The 24,518-nt window shown below is 36.6% G+C and overlaps 1 protein-coding gene across 3 annotated transcripts in view; it reads right to left on the bottom strand.

The window, feature by feature from the left end:
- The window catches only part of LOC139964862 (copine-8-like), a 28,774-nt gene extending 6,109 nt beyond the window's left edge, over positions 1-22,665 (bottom strand). For 2 of the 3 annotated variants that reach the window (XR_011792116.1, XM_071966913.1), the window contains exons 1-13: positions 21,707-22,665; positions 20,274-20,314; positions 15,478-15,524; positions 10,683-10,786; positions 9,792-9,831; positions 8,227-8,303; positions 6,588-6,648; positions 6,117-6,220; positions 4,989-5,147; positions 3,664-3,739; positions 2,618-2,780; positions 1,081-1,262; positions 385-512 (exon numbers count right to left, since the gene is read on the bottom strand). Coding sequence is in view for 2 of the 3 variants with exons in the window: in XM_071966913.1 (XP_071823014.1) it covers positions 385-512; positions 1,081-1,262; positions 2,618-2,780; positions 3,664-3,739; positions 4,989-5,147; positions 6,117-6,220; positions 6,588-6,648; positions 8,227-8,303; positions 9,792-9,831; positions 10,683-10,786; positions 15,478-15,524; positions 20,274-20,314; positions 21,707-21,798 (1,274 nt within the window). In the remaining variant the exon portion in view is untranslated. The remainder of the gene's footprint in view (positions 1-384; positions 513-1,080; positions 1,263-2,617; positions 2,781-3,663; positions 3,740-4,988; positions 5,148-6,116; positions 6,221-6,587; positions 6,649-8,226; positions 8,304-9,791; positions 9,832-10,682; positions 10,787-15,477; positions 15,525-20,273; positions 20,315-21,706) is intronic. The other variant, XM_071966925.1, reaches the window with a different exon arrangement.
- Positions 22,666-24,518: the final 1,853 nt, after the last annotated feature.

A 24,518-nucleotide genomic window follows, 5' to 3' on the forward strand; every position in this document is an offset into this window, starting at 1 on the left:
AACTTGATGGCATTAAAAACCTCAGAAACCAGAAATTATGCGCTGGTAATTTTATTTGGATCTTTTATAAGGAGGAAACTGAGATTTGAAAATCCCCCCAGAGGTTCTGTTTTATGTTCGATGTTTAGTTTACATTTTTTTTTTTTTTTGGATGGATGTATTTGCATCTGCACACAAGAGTGGGATCCTCCAAGTTTCCTTTCATGAGATATCGGTGTCTCATACAAGAAAGGCAACACACACTCAACACCCCTCCCCCCCGAATACATCTGCACTGGCCGCCATCAAGGCTTTACAACTGTTATTGAAAGCCCACCCAACCCCCAAAAGAATGGCGAAGTCACAATTATGTCCTGAAAGATGCAAAGTCAAGCATTCACTCACCTAGCAACATGGTTTATCACTGGGGCAAAGTTGGTGGGACCATAGAGCTGGACTCTAGATAGTGACATCTTATAAGCCTCAATAACACCATCAATACCTTGACAGAAGGGATTGTCAGACCGGCCGTTCTAAAAACCAGAAACAGACATTTCTCTTGGACATGAAATATATTGAAAACATTTTGAATAAACTGCATTAACTGTTATCTCACAAGACAGCACAATATCAAGTAGCCATAAATGTCTTGACGAAACTCCTTGGCTTAAATTGTTCAATATATTAAAGCCTCCAAATTAGTCAAGAAATTGACTTTGTATTTGATTCAGTGTGTTTGAGCCTGCATCATGCATGTTACTTAAAAAGAGTTCCCAACACTTTTATGAAAAGGAAACTTCCATGACATTTGAACGGTAATTGCTAAGAAATTCCATGACCTTTTATCATAGAAGATGTCTGTTATCATGTTCTTGTGTTACAGGCTATTCAGTTTGGGGAAAAATGACTAAGGTAGGAACCATTATTAAAAAAAAAAATTTCTATGACTTTTCACGTTTCCAGAATACTTGATTTTGCTTTTACCAAATTATGTCGCCTGTAGGCCTAATTTCATATTGTATAAATTTTGTGACACATTCTTTACTTTCACATATTTTATCTGACTTTTGAAAGGTAGATATATTATTAACATCCACATACCATATAAAACTCATGGGATACAGTCATATGTGGCGGGACTCTAGCACCGAATCCAAGAGCCGGGAATAATTTGTCTGTGTCGTAATCTTGTATAACATCACCGACTGACCTCAGAGCCCTTAGGTAATGATTAGGCTGGTACGGATTCATATAATGAAGAGATGTGGCTTGTCTCGGATCACCTGACAGAAACAAAAATCACCATAGAAACAGGGTGGTAACTAAGGAAACATACAACGCATAAATATCAAGCTTATGAGCACTAAGGTAAATGAATTATAGGCTGGTATGGATTCATATAATGAAGAGATGTTGGTTGTCAGGGATCACTTGAAAACATAAATAAAGGGACCAAATTTGTGACCAATTGATCACTAAGGATAAATAAAAGTCTTTTAAGTGGAGAGGGGGAGGGGGAGGGGGGGAGCTCTTGAGGCCCAAATACAGGTTCTTCCTATTTCCCCACACTATAAATGGATGGAACCGTTAGGTTGGTAGGTCGTACAGGTTTACAAAATAAATTCTTGAGGACAATTGGTGATCTTGCAATCTACTGATTGCAGGTACCTGGTCTCTCCTTCTACCAGGTAGTACAACCGGGGACCTGTGAAGTAACTTGTTGAGTCGCGTGCTCCAAATTAAAATGGCACACTATGGGTTGTCCCGAAGGGTATTGGTAGATGTAGTTGCACAGTGCCCCCCGGGTATAGCTATTATAGGATGTGTGTATGACAAGTTACAGTGTGACCAGGGGTTTTAGCTGTTGTAAAGCTGTTCTGAGAAGGGCCTCTCTCTGGGCCTTGATACAAGACTCTAAAATAAATACAGATATACCTATAACAGTAACTAAGACCCTGTCCCACTGACCCAAAATTTTAAAGGCTGTAGGTTGTGGGTCACTTAGGCTGCAGGGTTTTAATATGCACCTTTCAGTAGTCAGCATGGTTAGGCTTGTGAGGACTGAACTCATATGGGGATATGGTGAATTGACTAGAATCAGATGAGAAGTATTACCACTTGCTACTATCAACCACTGTCCTAACCACAGATTACAGCAATTTCAGTGAAAAATGCAGCTACGCTGAACATCTATCGTGGCTGAAAAGTCAATCGACCATCAACAAGCTACATAAGGATCACAAATCTGATGGACTAACTTTTCAACAAAATAATAAATAGTCCACGATGTGCTAAGATTGTACATTGGGATAGCCACCCGACCTGAAAGTGTAAGTAATAAGCCATATTCAGCTTTATCCTATATGCATAAGTGGCTGCTTAGCTTTATACAAATACAACAATAACAACTGCCCTTCCAGGATGATTATTCAGTTAGATATCGTAACAGATAACTGTAATATAGAGCTTTGGATGTTTAGGATATCAGGCTTTAATTAGTCAAAACACAGCGAATATGAACACATCGTTTATCCGAAGAATATGATTGACAGAAGAATCCTTGGACAGTTCTACACACTGGATACCTTGGGCAAGGCTTAACAGCTGTTAATGTCGTAACAATGAGAAATGCACAAACCATTTGATGCTGTAAAGTCTACAGCAACCGTGAAATTCATCTGTGTTCCTCCCTGGATGTAATCCAAGAAAGAAAAGACCTTTTCCATCTTGTACTGCTCCATGAAGATGAGTCCAGAATGTGTGTACTTCTTTTTCTTGGCTTTTTTCTTCGGATGAATAAGCTTCAAGAGAGATCAAGAAAAATAACGGAATTATTTTTGTCAAACTTTACATTTGAGTTTTAGTAACGATCATGATATTCCAGGATGTTTTTTTTCTTTCAGCCTTCTTCATTTATGAATTGGTCTTGCTAACAATCGGGTTACAAAAATAGACTGCCAAAACGATTAGGGTGACAACGTTAGACTGCCAACACAATGGAGTGACAACAATAGATTGTCAAAACAATTTGGTGACAACAATAGACTGTCAAAACAATTTGGTGACGACAATGGGCTGCCAAAATGATTCAGGTGTCAACAATAGACCGCCAAATCAATTGGGTGACAACAATAGACTGCCATAATAATTGGGTGACAACAATAGACTGCCAAAAACAATTGGGTGACAACAATGGACTGCCAAAACAATTGGGTGACAACAAAAGACTGCTAAAACAATTGGGTGCCACCAATGGACTGCCAAAGCAATTGGGTGACAACAATAGAATGCTTAAACAATTGGGTGCCAACAATAGACTGCTTAAACAATTGGGTGACAACAATAGACTGCCATAATAATTGGCTGACAACAATAGACTGCCAAAACATTTGGGTGACAACAAACAATAGACTGCCAAAACAATTGGGTGACAACAAACAATAGACTGCCAAAACAATGGACAAAAAGAAAAAAGGATAATTCATGTGATTACCAACCACACAAATACCTATTAGTTTTACCTGGACCTGCATCACTTTATTTAATAGACTCATTTTTTTCTATAAGAGACGAGATGAATGCTTACTTAAGCATGCTTACTTATGCTTACAACAGCTGTTTTACAAATTGCTTTGTCATGTTTTCATCGTCTGACGGTCGCACATTTACAATGGGCTTTCATACCTGATAAACATTGGTCTGACACGGCCCTCTGGATAGTTCCCGTGCACTTGTCTCAAAGACACCAATCAAGTCATGACTGAAACAAACAAAAAAGAAGACATATATAGGTACAGAAGAAAATATCCAAACTATGCTACATTCCCCATTTATATCAGTCAATGTGGTTTATATAATAAATTAATAAACATATATATATATATATATATATATATATATATATATATATATATATATATATATATACATATAAGCAGCCTACCCATGGGATTTGGTGGGTGTACAGTAATGATCTCCAAATATAACCTTGCTTCCTTAAACATGTCTGTTTGCTTTCCAGGGATTGGCTCATTTATATTCCATTTACATACTTATGTTTTATGATATATGTGGGTATTGTTGTTTCCCTTGAAGTCATTGAATAAACAAGTAAACGATCAAAGTTATTCACGCACACTGTGCGTGTATAAAAAAAATATATACAGTACATGCTTTAACATAGCATAGTACTGTGTGTATCAAATAAAAAGGTCAGGAGGATTTTTCAAGTTGCATTGTACAGCCTGTCTCCATAGGTTACTACTCAATCAAACATCAGATGACATATACCTGTCATGTGGCCCATCTACACTCCTAGTTACCGTACCAAACTACAGACACTATCAACACTATGCCCACTTAACTCCTAGTTACCATACCAAACTACAACACTATCATATCTATGCCCACCTACACCCCTAGTTATCGTACCAAACTACAACACTATAATATCTATGCCCACCTACACCCCTATTTACCATACGAAACTACAACACTATCATATCTATGCCCGCCAACACCCCTGGTTACCGTACCAAACTACAACACTATCATATCTATTCCCACTTACACCGCTGGTTACCATACCAAACTACAGACACTATCATATATATGCCCACCTGCACCCCAAGTTGCCATACCAAACTAAAGAAACACTCTCTTACATACGCCCACCTACACTCCTAGTTACCGAAACTATGACACTATCATATCTATGCCAACCTACACCCCTAGTAACCATACCAAACTACAACACTATCATATCTACGCCCACCTACACTCCTAGTAACAGTACCGAAACTATGACACTATTGTATCTACATATTATTTGGGGCGTTATATCTACCAACAGTTTCTTTCCTAATATTTCCACCTTCATATTGACTAATCCTTTTTTGTCTTCTTATGGTACTATCCCCGCACAACAAGCGGCTAAAACCACTATATTCTGAAACATGCAGCATAGAAACGCTTTCGTCTTCTCGTGACCTTTGAAATATGACACTCACCCGCCATCTCGGTCCCAATCGAAGCACTCGAATTTGATTTTCCGATCGTAATCGCCGTTACACAGGGCCCTGGAGTAAATCTGGAATGGCTTCCAGGAAGGGTTCAAAGTTTTCTTGATCACTTCTGTTTTATGGCAGAGGGTGTACCTGTTGGAAGTACTGGATATGGAACCATCTCAAGGTTCGGCATAAATGACGAAGCGGAGAAAGTGGATAAATAATAGAGAAAGGAGAGTGCATAGGTTGACAGAGAGAGGGGGGGGTGTAGGTTTATATGAGGAAGAAATTTGCAGATTATGTAGAAGGATGTTCCGTATGAATTTTCTCAAGAATTTGTGAGAGAAAATGGGATGCATGGCCCTAAGAAATATGTTAGGATGTCGGATAAATGAAAAAGGAGAAAGAGAAATCATGTTTCCAATATATCTCAAAGCCAGGGGGTTCCACAAACTTTTACATCCACCGCCCACCAGCTTTCATAAGCCACGATCAATACCGATACTGTGATAAGAATACATGAAAGCTAGCTTGGGTCATGGGATTCCAATATTCCAATCATGTTTCCAATATATGTCAACGCCAGGGGGGTCCACAAACTTTTACATCCACCGCCCACAAGCTTTCACAACCCACGATCCATACCGATACTGTGATAAGAATACATGCAAGCTAGCTTGGGTCATGGGATTCCCGCTACCCACCAGAAACTTTTCATAAACTTTTCACAAAGCAAAGATTTACAAAAAAAAAGAAGTATATATGGTTATACAAAGTATGTCAAAAATGTTGTTGAAGATCTCAAAGAGAAGCATGGATTTAATAGGATTGTTTTGAATTTAATTGATTGTTTTGCTTATTCCCTGTGTAAAACCCACAATTTTTACATTTCAAAATGTTGAAATCAAAGTGGGACAAGAAGTTTTAGCCGGTAAGCGGGACTTTATTTGTTAGTATGATAGATATGCTGGTTCTGAAAATGATACGCTGGTTCTGAAAATGATACGCTGGTTCTGAAAATTGGTTATATATCAATAGCTGGGATGACTGCTGAGACTGTTCGAAGACACTACCTACAAACTCGAGTGCCGAGAGATTATCGTTTATGTAATCTCTCACAAGATATATTACCCTTCATCCAGATTTTCCCTGTAGATCAGGAGGAATGGGTCCGACTTCCCAAATGTGTCCTTCTTATCCAGGTTTTCGCCTCGGAATTTAAAGGTGATCAGATCCTGTGAGAAAAAAATAATTGAGTTGTTGATAAAAAGCCGGTCAGTGAGTTGAACATATTACAAACATTAAATTAAAAAAGGATATTATGTCATAAATGATGTTGTCATATTTATTTGCCATACACTGGAAAACAACCCCACTTTAAATTCATCAAATTTTTAATTCTGACTCAAAGGGGGGTGGGGGAAATATGACAACGGCTACAGAGGAGCCTTCAAATCAAACATATACTCATCGGATATAAGGACCGACGGTACTTTTTCATAATATAAATTCAGTTTTGAGCACTGAGATTAGGATATTTAAGAATTATTCACTAACTATAATTATTGCTTATATAAAAGAAAACCTATTCAAACTTATCACCCTGCATGAGCTGAGTTCTTCTCCCCTCACGGTTATACTTCCACACTTCTTTACGGAACCTCTGCAAAAAAAGAAGAAAAAACGGCAGGATATGATATTGTATTACGGTGGATTAATAGGAACATGGGAAAGAATCAAAATGTTGGTATAAAAAGTCAAAAGGTGACTTAAGAGGTCAAAAACAAAAATCTACATTTGGACTTCAAAAGTCAAAATTTTGAGATAAAAAGTCAAAATTTTGAGATTTGGGGACACTTATGTTTTTTCTATGTCCCTATTAAGCCACTGTATAATGTTGGAATCTCTCATGAAACAAAATCAAAAACATTTTATATAGCTCTAAACATACTGTGTAAACTAAGCACAGTTTATGCCACTGTGTGGTTAGTGTTCCACACGGTATTACTGTTTGTTGCAGCAGATTGCCTTATATCAGCAGTCTGCAAAGTCTCATGAAAAAAAAAACCCTTTTATGAAGCTCTATACATACTGTGTAAACTAAGCACAGTAATTGCCACTGTGTGGTTAGTGTTCCACACGGTCACTTGTTTTTACTGTTTGTTGCAGCAGATTGCCTTACATCAGCAGTCTGCAAAGTCTCATGAAAAAAAAAACCTTTTATGAAGCTCTATACATACTGTGTAAACTAAGCACAGTAATTGCCACTGTGTGGTCAATGTTCCAAACGGTCACTTGTTTTTTACTGTTCGTTACAGCAGATTGCCTTAAACATATCGGCAGTCCACAGTCTTTTACGACCATGACCCAAGAGCTTCCATGATAAGAACTAAGCCACAACCAACGCCGAAATTGGTGCTCAGTATGCATGAAAACTAGCATTGGACTATTGACTTTGTAGTATCTCCTTCAACAAGTTCTAAAAGCTGTAGCTTTATTTTTTTTTTGACTAGGTGAAAGTATCCGGCAACCTACCGAAAAGTTTTTTCTTCAAGGAACTGTTTAAGAGTTGTGTTCCCGTCCCGTTACGGTAAACCTCCGTTCGTGTGAAGCTTTCATGAAATACTCATTCATCTACATATTTACTTAGTACAATCCAAAAAGTAATTGTCATTATTTTCACTGAATTATCAATCCAAATGGGCCAAATATGACATTATTTGCTTTTTTCTTATATTCGTTCTCAAGAAGCATCTTTATCTCTCATTAATGAGTAATATAAATTTCAATTTTGAAAAATTTCCCATTTCACATATTAAGAAACATGTTTCTTTTTTGCTGATACTAAGTAGCTATTGATGGGATTGTAGCTATTTTTTATTGGACAATATCAACAAATTATACATCAAGTGAATCTTGGCAACCACAACGAGTAAGCCTGCTGACTGGAATTGTTATTGTCGAAGGATTTAGTTGTTTATAGTGGCCTAACTTCTGATATTTACCTACTGTAATTAAAAAATGCTTCCACTCTATCTGTCACTTTCAACATTATTACAATGTTGTTGTTAAGCTTATCATCCATTGTCCACTTATTGGCATTTTCTATTTCATACGTTTACTTTTACAAATTTACAAAGTTGTTTAACATATAATTTAAATAAAACAAATAATATATATATATACGAAGAAAGTTTTATTAAATGAAACAAAATGAATATTATTGTATTTCAGTACTAACTTAAGTTCCTTTGTTATCTTGCCTCCACCAGCAGCCATGATTTCACCCATTGTACATTCCATTTTACCAATGAAATCCTATCAAAAGAGAGAAAAAAGAAAAAGAAAAAAACTCAAGCTTCTAATGTCAAGAACAATAGCGTATTGTACATAATAGCAAGTTTATATCTGCCGTGTGATCTAAAAATCACGGATTGTGGAATCAAGAGCTGACGAGCCATCTATTAAATCTATTAATGGCAGACAAACGACTAGGAGCTTTTTTAAGGGGACTTTAGTAAGATTATCATTAAATAGTGTATGCAAATGGGGAGAGTCAAGGAGCCAACCCTCCTATCCACAACATTATCAGTGGGGTGGGGGGTTCAGTTAGGGACGGGGGTCAGTTGGGGGGTTGGTTCAGTCAGGGGGATTTTTTTCATTCAGCTGGGGTAGAATTAGACCACATCTGCAAGTGTACATTTCCTTTTCAAACTCACAAAGAAAAGGGGAGTATTTATTAGCACTACTGTAGCATGTTACTGTAGCTTGCATTGAATACTAATTATTTATTAGCACTACAGTACTGTGCAGTAAGTAATGATAATAGAACACTGCTGCAAAGAAGCATGCTCCTGTTTGAATACGGCCAATGTTTTATGTGCACTTTAGCATTGACTATTGAAGTTGCATGACACATTAATCTGAATTTCTAGATATGATCCCCCCAGCATCTTTATCTTTACTGCCCCTAAGGCTAAGCTAATATCAAGCAATGTCAGGGCTTTGCTGTCTCACCAAAAGGATACAATCAACACCTTATCTCTACTGGAGAGATAAACTGTAATAACTAGTACTGTACTTTGAGAAGGTGGTGTATATATATATATATATATATACTGTATAATATATATACTGTATATATATATATATATATATATATATATATATATATATATATATAATATATATATATATATATATAATATATATATATATATATATATACAGTATATATATTATACAGTATATATATATATACAGTACAAATATATATATATATATATCTATATATATCTATATCTATATATATCCTTTGCCACTGCCCATATTTAACATTCTGGGCTGAAAAGTTGTACAGATATTTCAAAATTTTATTTGAATAACAAATACACAGTACCAATAAAGTTTAGAAATCAAAATCCTTAGTATCTTTTGCAGCGAAAACTTGTTGCATTGTACTACAGCACTCAACAAATATTGAACAGTGGACACGTAGACAAACGAGACCAGGATGGAACAAGGAACGTTGGACTTTTAAAATATCTCAGGAATGTCATGTACCTGTACTGACAATGGAAAGTTCATCAACTCTTCTTATATTCAGTACTCTGGGATGCTCTGTCAACTTTTTCTTTACTTTTAACTTGCACGAGCCCTCTAAAAGTTTACAATTCATATATCAAGATGCGTGTTCAACTTTTCAACGAGCCAGTGGGGTCCAAAGATCAATTTTCACGATACACCAGACATAAAAAACAGAAAAATTGATTTGAGAAATGGTTAACTTTGCAGTGGAATGCTTACATGTTTCTTTAGGTCTGCTGACTTAGAGTCCACATCGTATCTATAAAATAGAAAAATGGAAAAATGGAAAAATGGAAAAAAGGGAAAAAATGGAAAAATGGAAAAATTCATGTCTGTGAAAATAACATGTTAAAATTCTCACCTGTATTTTTATAGAAAAGCCAGCGAATCATTCTGCTTTTAATTATCAACGTTTATAATCATAATATTTGATTTTTATATAGCGCTTTACACCAGTGATAGGTCTCAAAGCGCTTTACGGACGTGATAATACCCCTGGTCGATGATAACCTGTCCCAGAGACAATCCCTCCAGGCGGCAGCAGTTATATACTACGCCCAATGACAAGTTACCTCACAGGTACCCATTTAACCCTTGGGTGGAGAGAGGCAAGTGAGATAAAGCATCTTTCCCAAGGACAATTTATATGTATGAGAGGGTTCAGACCTGAACAAAATGATGGGGATTAGTGCCGAGGAGATTTGACTTTTTATGTTATCAGCAACACTCAAAATGTATGGAAAGTTTCTTTGCAATCCATTGGAGCTACAAAAATTTATTTACAAATCCCTGTCATGAATGTTTCTTGGCATCTGTGTTGAGACCATCCAAATTTGCCAAACATATTCTAAACTTACAGTATGCCACCTACAGAACTGTGTGTCATTACATCACCATTGCCACCGTGAGTTTATTTATTTGAGTTTATTTATTTAATTACGGTTCATACACGCCGAGGAGTCACTGCCTCTCGCTCATTTCATCTCTGCTCTTTGGTGGTAAATCCTTCGGATGTTAGGCCAAAAAAAAAACAATTTACCAACTTCTCTTCAAGACTTTGCAATCGCCAACTGCATGACTCAAGAAATAGATCCATATACTGTAACTTACACTTCAAACTTCAAATTCTGTACTTCCTCGAAAAAGTAGTCCACGAGAAACTTCTTGACGAAACGAGGGTTCAGGTTGTTCATGATTACCTCGGTTCTGCCAACCTACAATTGAGAAGATCAGAACGAAAACGACCGCAAATGAAATGTTTCGCAGGTAAAGAATGGAAGTGCAGAGTTAAACCTGGAATACTTTTGCCACTTGCAGCTCAAACAAATTGGCCAATTTCCAACCATTTCTTGCCTTTGAAAAGCCCTTTTATCACAGCAAATTGGTTTGTACATTTCGTTTGAAGATTGCATCAAACAGAATTTTCAAAGTCCCACATGACTGACTTTTACAAAACCACACCAGCGCAAATTATGCACAATACAGTAGATCTTTGATGATATGTAAAATATCTCTTTTGACCTGTTTTGTTTAGTGTAGTTATTTTTATACGTCTACCGGCAAAATCCCTACATTTGTGTTTTAAATACAACTGACGTGTCAATCTTTATAAGGTGCCAAAATGCAAACGAAGGGAAAGTATAGCACCGTATCATGCTTTACTTCTGTGAATCAATAATTTGTACATTTATTCCAAAAAAAGAAGAAGATATTTTCACAGGTTTGCCATAACAATGATTTCACCCTACCATGATGCTACCAGATACGTCCATAAAACTTGTACCTTAGTGACTAACCATAATTTGCAAAAAACATTTTTGAACAGTCATGCAACTCTGACCACAATGGTGGCATAATCCCTATGATGTGGATATCAGGCCACAGGTTTGTTCTTTCTCAGACAGTATGCACCCAAAAAACAACAGGAGAAAATACAGTAGTGATTTGATTTTTGGAGGGGGGGGGGTTTGAGGGAGGGGGTTGAGGTGGGTTGTGGCTTTGAATGTATCTTACAGAGCATAGATGAAAGTACATCCGGTGAGAAAATTAGGTCAATTGCCGCAATTCTAGACCACTTTAGACCTTTAACGAGAAGTGTAGGAAATTTGATTACGTGCGAGTACTTAAGTGTCGTTCTCATATTAATGTGAAAATCTACATGATCATGGCACACAAGGAACTGAATGTTGCCACGAATGGCCACACATTTCAGCTATCGAGTATATGGTTATTATTTACCTACGTAGTGAAAACCACATTACAGACAACATTTACGTTAGAGATAATCTGTGTAAGTCAATGGGGAACCTTGGAGTATGCTACAGTACCTTCCCATGTTGTTACTGTAGTTTAGAAGCTACAGAAGCTTGCATAGAGACAGTAGAGTGTGACCTTCACATAACACCTTCTAAGGTAACACCTTCAGATAACACCAATGATCATACTGAAAATTGCGCATAATTTCAGCCTGGTGAGGTTTTGTAAAGTCGGTCATGTGGGACTTTGACATTAATATATTGGTTTAAACATGGATTCCAACAGCAATGAGGCTTGTAAAAGTTATAAGCAATTTTAACAGAAATGTTGCGACCATATTAACAACTTTTGGCTAGAATGTGATTTGAAATCAGCTGGGTAAAGCGCGATCTACCACATGAGTTCCTCCTAGGAACGTCAAATCTGTGTCTATATAGTAAAACAGGAAGAGTATTTTTGAGTTTCTGGAGGCATGGCATCAGTTCAGTTCCTATGCTACCTATTTTGTTCTTTTCAATAGCAGTTAATAATATGATTCACTGGTCCTTTCTTAATCCTTTCAGTACAGAAATTAATTTTTTGTAAAGGACCAAGGTGAAACCAAAGGTTAACCAAGTGGTTTAGTAACGTCAAATCTGTGTCTACAGTATATGGTAAAACAGGAAGAGTATTTTTGAGTTTCATGGCATCGGTTCAGTTCCTAAATGCTACCTATTTTGTTCTTTTCAATAGCAGTTAATAATATTATGAGTCACTGGTCTTTTCTTTATTCTTTCAGCATGGAAATGAGTTTTTTTGTAAAGACCAAGATTAACCAAATGGTTTAAAAGCATTGAAGACTCGCCCCAAATCACGTGCCGCTCTCTGAAAAAGTTAACTTTCCGTTGTTGCAAGTGACGTTTTCTTCTTGTCGCTACAAAATGCAGACAGTAATGAAACATGATACCTCGTTATCTTTAGCTGGACCTGAGATGTCCACGCTGCTATGTACACTGTGTTGTGGGTATTGACCGTAGCTACATGTATTGACTGTACACTAGTGTCTAATTATCGACGGTAGCAAGCTGTGTGTGTATTTTCTGGGATCGATGGTGGTGTCTAACACTTCTGTTACACCTCATTCGAAACTAGGTCAGATTAACGGCATTAGACATTTCTTTGTACGCGAGTCTTCACACCCTTTAATTCTTTCAATACCGAAATGATTTTTATTGTAAAGACCAAGGTTAGCCAAGTGGTTTAATAATGCATCCAGAGTTTAACAGATGGCAGCTTTGGCCACGTCTTCTGTTTATATATTCTTCTTATTCTTCTTTTTATACTATATATACAGCAGACCGGGATCTTCACCGCCAAGTAGCTATTAAACCCTTTTCTAATTGCATGTGACTGAGATCTAGAGCAAACCGTATCAGCTACTCCACTCTACAACAAAATTCCAAACAATTTCAGCAAAGATTGAGGATTTAATAGAAACAGCTCAGCTACATAATGTCACAGCTGAGCTCCGGTAAACTCCTTCAGATTATTTTTGATTCCGTAAATTTCATGAACTTTAAGCACAGAAGAACTATAATTGTACTTTAAGAATTTTCAAACATACTGTGTTTGATGATCATCCATTAACTGTTTAGTCATGTACTCTAACTACGCAACATTTCCAGTAAATGAATTGCGAATCATGGTGGATTCCTTCGTTCGTTCGTTGCACTGAATTTATTTTCTTTCTTTTTTTATGAGGGCGAACCAGACAAAAGCTTTTTGTAATTTGTTGGGAAATTCCAACCCATTATCATCACTACTCAAATACTGTACCCTTCCGGAGCCCTTCACAAGAAGGCGAGACAATAATGGCAAGTTACTATTCACTGGGGAATTCCCCTTTCATATCCCTCTTTGGCAGGTATCAATTTTACTACAGTATTCAGTATATATTAGACTACCATACTGTATGTTGACTGATGCAAAATAAATCCATAAAAACACTTTTCCTTTTTTAACCAAATTGACATAACTAGCCTTTTCAAGCGTTCACAAAAGAGTGGCAAATTACAGTATAGATTTCCCTACCATACTGTATAATGACTGATGCAAATTTAATCCATAAAAACACTTTTTCCTTTTTTAACTAAATTGACATAGCTTGCCTTTTTAAGCGTTCACAAAGGATTGGCAAATTACAGAATATATTAGACTACCTTACTGTATGTTGACCGATGTAAATTTAATCCATAAAAACACTTTTCCTTTTTTAACTAAATTGACATAACTAGTCTTTTTAAGTGTTCACAAAGGAGTGGCAAATTACAGAATATATTAGACTACCTTACTGTTTGTTGACTGATGCAAATTTAATCCATAAAAACACTTTTCTTTTTTAACTAAATTGACATAGCTAGCCTTTTTAAGCGTTCACAAAGGAGTGGCAAATTTAAGAAGAAAAGAAAGAGAGGAGGCGGGGGGGGGGGGGGGGCACAAACAAGTGATAAAATGATAACATTATCAGAGGCATGGGAGAGAATTTGTATTTAAATTGCATTGGGAGTATTGTTATCTTATCTTAATCCCTCGTAGTAATTTCCAATGCATGTCTGAAACAATATAGTAATTAGTCTTAAATTTAATTGGAATGAATTACTTTTCTCCTTTTCGTTTTCTTTTCAAAATTAATACTCATTGCTCTTTCTTTGCACATGGCAAAGATGGCCTACTGTAAAGCATAAATAAAATGTGAATGAAGGGACCCTATCAATACTGAATGGGATAATGATTTAGGCAGATATAAGATAAGCATTGGGAATTGTGTGTGTTCATATCGGAATGTATTATACAGCTTTAAACACTATCATCCATCTGTTGGAAACAGGGATTGTGCAATCATGGGTAAATAAAGTTGGAGCACCTGAAAATTGTATTTTCCCACAAAAGTGAATGTTACCTGCACCTCGAGTTGTCGCGTTAAAATCTCTAGACAGTTTGAAAATTACATTCAAGTCAGTCTTCCACTGCAAAAATTTGCAAGACAATGGCGAGATTAAAAGAAAATGGACAATTTATACAGTAGTTGTCAGAAGAGAACAGAATTTTTTTTAAGAGTGTTACAAAAGTGTCCAACAGTTTCTAATTTGGCATTAACCAACTAACACATTTATAACTTTTAAATGGATATTATATATCTATTATCCTTAATAACTATTTTCTTTTTATTTCATATATTCTTTTAGAGGGGGATAAAAATGTCACCGTTTTACTCGAGGCTATGATACAAGATTTATGTGCAAACAACAACCACTCGAAGAATGAAGCATGTATTTCAAAACACTTTCCTTATCACCTGTTAGTGGTCACTAAACAGAAATCAGTAGCGAAACCAGTAGCGAATATAAAACAAAGTTGGTCATAAATAAATTAGAACGGTTAAGTCACTACATGTTTATAGTACTACTTACTCCTAGTTTCAAATGGTGTTCAAAAGCAGATACAAGTAATAGGAGGAGGAGGAGGAGGAGGAGGAGGAGGAGGAGGAGGAGGAGGAGGAGGAGGAGGAGGAGGAGGAGGAGGAGGAGGAGGAGGAGGAGGAGGAGGAGGAGGAGGAGGAGGAGGAGAATTTAAGTTAAAACGTCATGTGAACCATAAATGTGTTACCAACCTCCCTGTACTCCTCCGATCCAAGGGCTTTCATAAACATGACGCACACTGAAATGAGAAATAGACGGAAAAAAAGAGGTTTAATGATGTTAAGATCACAACGACTAGAATAGTTTATATAATCGATGACCATTTAGAGTTCTAGTGAGTACAGTTTTATATTATCAATATCAGGGTTGTTGCGGTATAAGATGCTAAAGATATGGTTATATGGCCACTTTTCTTCCCTGCCACAACCATTTATACATACAGTTATGTATGTAATATGATGAGCCACGCCAATTTTCAAATCGGCAAAACTCCAGCTCAAATGAGAGGAGTACAACTGCTGCAAGCGTGATCTAACTGAAAGTCAAATATCAAGTATCAACCAGACTTCAGTTCCAACTTGTCACCAAAAATTGATTTTAAAGTAGATTTATAATGATGAAAAGGTGTGTACCCGGGTGTACAGTAGGTTGAAACGTTTGATCAAATTTGTTCATTGTTCTCATTATTGTTCAAATTGTTTATTGTTCATTGTTTATATTACATTGTTTATTCTTTTGAAGAATAAACAGTTTATCCATATACAAAATGTGGGTTAGAAATTACCCCATGATAGGATACTGTAAGTAAGGTGTAGTAAACTTAATGCATCTATAGTTAATAATAATAGATCAAAAATATTATAAATTCATCTAATCATAACACCAACGATGTTAGAAACAGATTGAGTAACGTTGCAAATGTGATCCTGCCACGAAAGCTTACTATTAATCATAGTTGTTACCCCTAAAAAACTTGGTAGAATAACTACTTGTTATGATGGTATCCTTAAAACTTTGAGTAAACTGTGCTTCATCACCTTTTATTATTAGTAAAGCAGAAAACAAAAATGTTCAGTGGTTTCGATGCCCAAACATATTCACAGTGTGGTAAGCCATACATGTAAACATTTCAGGAACTTGTGCACACCAAACTGAAGAGGGATTATCTATTGACTAATGCAGCAACATATAAAGAACCGTATCAGGAATCAGTTATCATATTGATGAAGTCCAAAGTATACTCATGGATACATAATGTCAAATTTTATGATCCCATACTAAACATGTATCTATTATTCAAGTATGTATGTATAAAGCTAAATAAACATAATATTTCAGAGATATCTGATAAAGAATTTTATGTTCACTGATTTATTTTCATGATATGCACACAAAACAACATGGTTGATTGTATGAATGTAGTGTGACAAACCTTATATGCCAATAATGAAAACCAAAGCCTTTTCTTGCAATTTGACGAATATTAATGACATGAAGTTGGAGACGTCATGAAAATGTGCTCATTATGTACCAAAATCACCATCCCAGTATGAACCCAATTTTACATTAAGCCCGCCCATTCATTAATATTCATGACATGGTAACATTAAAAATTCTACTTATCACAGGGCATCTACCTACCAAGTATGACATTGATTCGTATTATGGTTGTTGTGGTAGTTACATCACCATACCAAGTATACACTAAATTGGACATACATATGCAGAGATACTGACATTTTAAAGATTTTATGGTAAGCCATGCCCACTTATTAATATTCATAAGATGGGAACCAAAAACAAGCTTTTCAGGTTTTGAAGAACAGTAGGCCATGTGGCTGTTTCGGGTTGCCACTTCCTGAAAATGAACACATATACCCTACATGACCATTAACTCCCCCCCCCCCATCTGTTGTCCCCAAATGACCTTTAAGTTTTTGACCTCCACCAAAATCAATAGGCTTCTTTAAACAAATGTTATACACCTTCATACATAGTGTGAGATCTGCACAAGCTCCAATACTGAGATACCATGTTTACAAGGTTTTCACAATTTGACCTCTGATGACCTCAAATGACCTTTGACATCCACCAAAAAACTATAGCCTTCTTGTACTCATTGTGTTACTTCTACACACTAAATATGAAGTTGGTCCAAGCCTCCCTTCTTCAGATACCGTGTTTTCAAGCTGGGTGTCACAAACGCACGCACACAAATACGCCACCATTAACCCCAAAACCAGTAATTTTGTTTTAATAATATTTAAAGATAACTTATGTGATGCTAACCAATTAGCAACAGTTTTTAATTCTAGAGATGCCACTCCAAGGGCTGGATTGACGTCAGAGGTATGATAATAAACAGTCATGTCGTCAGCAAACAATACAAAACTTAAGTAAGCTTTATGATTTATATATATCGTTAATATATAATACAATTTGAAGATCTTAGAAATAGCAGTTGACATTGACACTGAGCAGTAATTTTATTCAACATCAGATTTATATATTGAAATGGCCGAGCAATTTTAACTTCATTAGGGAAAACACCTTCAGAAAAGAGATTTATATTCAAAATGTGAGTAATAAGATCACTAATATGGTCATAAAGATGTTTCAAACTACAGTATCATTGGTAAGGACATAGCATCCTGCTGTTTTTGCACTTTTTAAGTTAAGAAGAGTAGAAAATCACTTTTACACTTATTATCTCCTTTTTTCCCTTTAATCCTTAAATCTTTATGAGTCTTTAGATATAACTTGTAAAAATAAAAGAGACTCTTTTTGACATGTAATTGTTGACTTACTGTAGGAATGCATACAGTTGTACTATACACTGAAGGCAATGCTAAATAACATGCACACTTTGGAATGATAGAGTACTAGTAAACTACTGTACTGAATAGCAAGGTGTCCTCTGTACACAAAGGGTATAACAAATCCAAGAAAGAGATTGAAAAGCTACATTATTCATTGGCTACTCCCCCTTTCGAGAAAACGAAAACTTGTTCACTGGAAGTACAATGAACATTTCAAAGCTTTGTTCAAAGCTTTGTTGCCCTCCAGTAAACAATAAAGTGTTAAATTCTACAACCTCAAGTTACAAGGATCAATATCTGAACTGGTGAAGTTCAATGTTCAACAATTCAATTACTAAGCATGTTGTATGGTCATAGCTTTGTTGGAAATTACACAGTGTTTCACATCTGATAGAGAACAATCTTTAAAATTTATTTCAATCATTACTACTTTCATGTTACCTTCTCATGTGTAAACATAATGAAGTTCTTCTTGGGGGGGGGGGGTGGGGGCTGGGGAATGGTTACAAACTTACTGTGGTACATTTCAAATCTTGACTCAAGCATAACAATGATCTACAACATAGGCCTGCATGAAAATTTACCTTGTGGGTCAAGATGAAACTTTGTGTACATCTTATCCAAACTTAAAGGTAGTATGTATAGGCCCCAAATTATAGCATGCTACAACTGCCAGAAGTTTTCAAAAAGTACTTTGCTGGAGGTCTTTGTTCTCCAAGTTGTTCCCAGACATTCTAAATGAACACACAAGATGACTGAATGTCCCAGCAGAGAGTTGTTTCCATAACAACTCCCTGGTCCCAGTGATGTACATTTCTTCCAAGGTGATAATAAAAATAGTTTCAGAAGTTTGACCAAAATGTGACCATATTTGAATATCTGGCATATTTGGGGCCAAATACAGCATACCTTTAAACTTGAAAAACCTACCCCTATGTAATTCATTATACGTGAAGGATAGAACATAAAGTGTTACATACAGTCAGTGTGCATTGTCCATCTATGCATACAGTATACATGTTGAAATATATCTTATCACAAGTAGGCCCAATACAAAATGATTAACATGTACTGTTAACTGTACAACAGTATTTCATGTTTTGCCTTGCTACTGTACCATATCTAAGGTTCACCAGGCAGTGTGAACGTCTACTGTCATCAGAGTTTTGAAGACCTTCTCTCGGGGTCACAGAAAACTGTTCCTTTGAGTCACACTTTGTCCACCAGTTGATGGATCTAAATTTTTTAATATTTTTTTAAATTGGAAATCTTGTAATGATTGGTACAGAATGTAAACCACTCAGTATTCTCTGCTATCACTGAAGTGAATAAGATATAGTTTCTTGATTTGAGTTGGTGGCCGCAAAATAATGTCACCACTTACGTGAAATAAAAACAACAGTCAAAACTACAGTACCAGCTATGACACAACGTAATGATTTGCACTGATTTAATGCTTGGTTTGCCAAGTTCTACGGTACTGTTTGCACAGACTTTGTGCCTTTTTTTTTAACATTCCTGTCATATCTTTAACAGTATTCTCTCTCGTTCCTTTCTTTCAGTCCTAACACCTACTAAAGCTACTGTATTTACATTCATCCATAGACTAGGGTCACCGCTAGGAAGAGCTAACGAAGGTGTCGAACAATTTGTTTACAGTATACCGACTGAGCGGTGTAAAGAAAAGGAGAACCATCTTCCTATAGTGTTTCTTTTAAGAAATTTATAAGAGCGACTATCGAACGAGGGAAAACCATGTCTGAGATTATTTCTCACTTAAAAAAAATATATTCCTTCAAATGTTGTCATTTTTACAGATGATCAGATGATACAAGGTAAAAGGTACTGTACAAGGATACAAACTTCTTGTACTGTAAATTTAGCCGAGAGACCTTGTACAATATGTATTCTCTTAAGGAAATATGAAATTTCGTTTTTAATTTTATGAAGCTTAAAACTTTAGGTGCTAACAATGCCAAAGGTACATTACCCTAATAACACTGTACACACCGGCTACGATTCTATAGGCGAGTATGGACCACGGCAGCAGCCTTAACGGCATGGTAATGTTAAGGCTATATATATATTTATATAAATGTATCTACGGTTGATAAGTTCATAGAGAACTTTGCTTTAACTTTGATAAACTTCAACATTATATTACTCACAAGGATCAGACTTTGAGAAAACATCCATATCCCTCAGTTTCCTGTGGAAAATATAAGTGAAAGTAACATATAAGGTTTGATATGTAGAGTATATACAGTATGTGTTTCAGTGTGAATTAGTCGTAACCCAAAATCTTGGGATTACTTATCAGAAAAGACTGTCTTTGCAATCTCCTGTATCACATGTACAGTACATTGGAGTGCATGTCTGTTCTGTATACATCTTAATACTGTAGTTCAAATTAATTTTATTTCAATTTACATATCAAGTATGAATTTCAACAAAGATGTACTTTTTGACTTATCGTGTTTACAAGGTTTTTAGACTTTTGACCTATGTTGACTGCAAACGACCTTTGACCTTCACAGAAAATAAGAGGGTTCTTGTACTAAACATACATGTTCTACATACCAAACATGATGTTAATCAACCATGAACTTTTTTGAGTTACTGTGTTTTCAAGCAGGTGTCACATACGCGTACACAAGCACAAGCCATCACCATCGCATACTGCAGATTCCTGTCTCCGGTAGGACATCGAAAATCATGTTGTGCGTGCACATGTATGCTAAAGAGACCTATGAAGTAATCAGCGTAGCACAGGCCTATATATTTCATTTAAGTGCCAACAAAAATCTCAGTGTATTGTAGGTCTTCTGTATGTATATGTATGTTTTCTTGAATTAACAACGTAATTTGAAGAAAATTAATTGGCTCTTCCTGTCACGAAAGACATTCAAATGCATGATGTAAGATACAAATGTGTTGCACATTGTCTGTAAGATACAAATGTAAGATACAAATATCTGTAAGATACAAATGTGTTGCACAAAGCTGCTGTGCTGTGTGTGATCATTCACACATACCACTAAGGAAAAACAACATACCATTTAAAAGAAAGAAAACAAACAAAATAGAAATGTCAAGAGGCAACAACAAAACCTGGTGATTTTACATAAAGCCATACGAAAGTCATCTTTCATGCTTTCTAACGAAGTAAATAACCACAATTCATGTGGAAGTTTTCTGCTAAGATTTAAGACTTTTGCATGCAAAACTTGGAGATTCTGTAACGAGAAGTTACATGTCACTGTAATTCTCATGAATAGTAAAACCATGCCAGGCATGCCAGGATGTTATGTCATACATTGTAGCAAGAGTCACTATAAACAAAACAACTGTGAATGTGATGATAACACATAATTTTAGTTTGAATCTCTTTTGGAAACGACAACAGGAAAAGAAACCCTCTTGATAATGGAAGGTTGTGTTGGCTATAACTATAAGTCTATATTTTGTAATCAGTAATCAGTCAAAAAAGAGTAATCAGTCAAAGGGCCTAGGTCCTTTACAAATGTGAACTGTTCAGTTTTTAAGCAGCCTTACCTATGTATCAAAGGCTTATTATATATATTTTATGTACCAAACTCACCTGCAGGATATGCTGAGCTCAACTTTCGTTGCAGGGATTGCTTGCTCAGGATCCATAAGGACCATGTCCAAATTGACTTCTTCTGGTGACATTTTGGTAACTCAAGTAAGCAACTTTAATGCCAAGTAGAATATTTCCTTAGATTAACTTGTATAGACCTATAGGAATAGGATATGTCTATGCTATAGCACTACTACTACTAGTACCAGTGCAACTTACTTGTCTGGAAACCAAGTAATATGTACTTACAGTGAGCTAACACTTAATCACAGTCACAATGCAATTTCGGGTAGCGCTATTGCTGGGCACTAGTATAGTATAGGCAGTCCGGTGGTGAAGGTTGTAAATGTGATAGCCTACATGTATGTATGCGCGACCTAGGCTGGCACCACCCTAACACTAACAAGCAAGTATAGTACAAGCACTAGGCTATTGTTAGCATCAGGCCAGGAAAAGGTACGAAAGCCTAGGTCCCTAACTTTGGCCTAACGTTAGTATGTTGAACTGCTGCGCTAAGTTAAAACTTCAAATCGTGTGAATTCTCAACACAGAGTGGCAGGGCTCCTTGTTTATGTAACTCTATCACAGTAAGTTTGGAAATCTCGAATTAAGTTTTTCCCACAAAGCAATATCATCCAATTTATAATTTTGTTTGTTTGCTGATAAGTAGTACTCACTAGTAGTTACACAGTGTACATTATCTATTATGTAGAGTGTGTGCTTCACATACATAGTTCTGTGATGTGTTTACGTTAGTTCGAAGCTAGTAAGTACGGAAAGTAGACGAAGCCACGCCTCCTTGTTTACATGCGTGAGATCTATTTTTGGAAACTGATGAAACTGCGTCACCCTCAGAGAGAAAACACAGAAGATGAAATTTTCCTATCGGTTTAAACTCTCCATTGAAAATAATTCCTGGCTCCTCGAAAGGTTAAAGAGTGTCGTTTTCCGGAAATGGAAATTTCCAATATATCAAAACGTAGACGAAAACAATGGGACACACGTGGTTAGTCAATTTTAAACTTGAGCTACGGAAAACAAAAGCCAAAACACTATAGACGAACTATATATAATTATGATGATATTGATCCACAAAGCTACATTATTTTGACGGACACTAAAATGACTGGGTGATATGGTAACAGTGCACGCTGGTGAGAGTTCAGAGTGTACGCTCATTGTTGGGTCGTCCATCGAGTCGTGGTATCCCTTGCCATTCATAATGCAGGAAAAGGCTTGAAGTTGGGCAACTTGCAATAGAAGGCGCATCTAATCCACAGGAATTGAAACTCTGTCTTTGACTGGTACCTTCTACACAGGTTACACCCGGTTCTACCGCACCACACCATTATTGATCTACAGGGTAAAGGACTTCGACAACGTACTTCGCATAGTCCTCATTTTAAGCCTGAATCAGATCCCTTTTTAATTTAAATTGATATAAAGATATCCACAATAAATAAACAGCCTGAGGCCACAAATGATATTACAAGATAAACAATATTATTGCACATCGGCTTAAACACGTGAATATATCTTAACATCAAGTTGTAGGTATATCTGCACTTATTTCATTTTTGAGAAATATTGAACGGCGAGACAAACTGAACTCCTCGTTATTGGCATATCAATGTAATAGGGATGCTTCCTGTAAACACCCACCAACCCGCAGGCCCGCCCCCCCCCCCCGCGTTTCCAAACACAAATATAGCCTATAGGCCTACGTGCAAATCTACAGGTAGGCCTAAAAATCATATGGACTACAACCTTATTTACTCAGAATATATATAATAGAGGGAGTATTCAAGTACATGTGAATATTACATCGAATGCTTGGTTAGCATGATAGTATTGTTAATAAGCATTTCCATTTTTTAAATCAAAACTAAGAAGGGCAAAAATGGATTTACAAGATTGAAGAGCCTAAAAATTATCCAGTCATACTGAGCAGAGGAAACAACAGAAATAGTTGCAACCCGCTTACTTACTATACATTGCAGTGTTGCTTCTTTATATGTTTTCTTTTTTACACACTTGTTTCAGCTTACATATTTAAAACTAGTGCATTTTGAACCCATTTACGTAGGATATGAAGTAAACTCCCCAGGGTCAGTCCTGGGTCCGAACCGGCAATATATAGCACCTGTTAGGGTCCCTGCCCTGGGTTACTTGATACATGGACTCCTCTGACCGTGGAGCTTTGGTCCAACTCAATGAAATGACAAGAAGAGCGCGGGGAGATGCACGGTCTCCCGTAGCGGCCCATATGTATAACACTCTGCAACACTGAGATGTCATCTGCGGCTGTCTGAACTTATAGGAATGCCTTATAGGAATGCTGTCTGAACTTATCAGGGGCGTCGGAAGCTGTTTTGGATTGGTACGGCAGATCAGAGTGTGACCATCTATCATAATTATCGGGGGACGTTTGGTAGGTCAAACTACGCTACGCGCCACCATGGTTGGCGCGTAGCGTAATGGATAAAATTTTGAAAGAATGCCTCCCAGATTGCAGAAAATGGCACTTCCCGAGCTTGAAAACAAGACCCCTGCCATGCCAGAGTAGTCACATTTAGCCTACTTGCTTGTTTCATTTTGGTTCTTTATGTTTTGCCATTTTTTTCCTTAGTCCTACTTTCTTTCTTTCTTTTTTTTTCTTTTTTTTTTTGCGCCGTGAATATTGGTCCGGCGTTCGCTGGACCTGCGTACCGGCTCCGACGCCCCTGCGTATAGGGGGTTTTCAGGCAACTCTTGTGAAGGCCGGGTACAACTGCAGCTCGCAGGTTGGCGCCGTCATCATTAGCGTAGCCCA

This window comes from Apostichopus japonicus, chromosome 3 (genome assembly GCF_037975245.1).
Source record: "Apostichopus japonicus isolate 1M-3 chromosome 3, ASM3797524v1, whole genome shotgun sequence".
NCBI classification, from domain to species: domain Eukaryota; kingdom Metazoa; phylum Echinodermata; class Holothuroidea; order Aspidochirotida; family Stichopodidae; genus Apostichopus; species Apostichopus japonicus.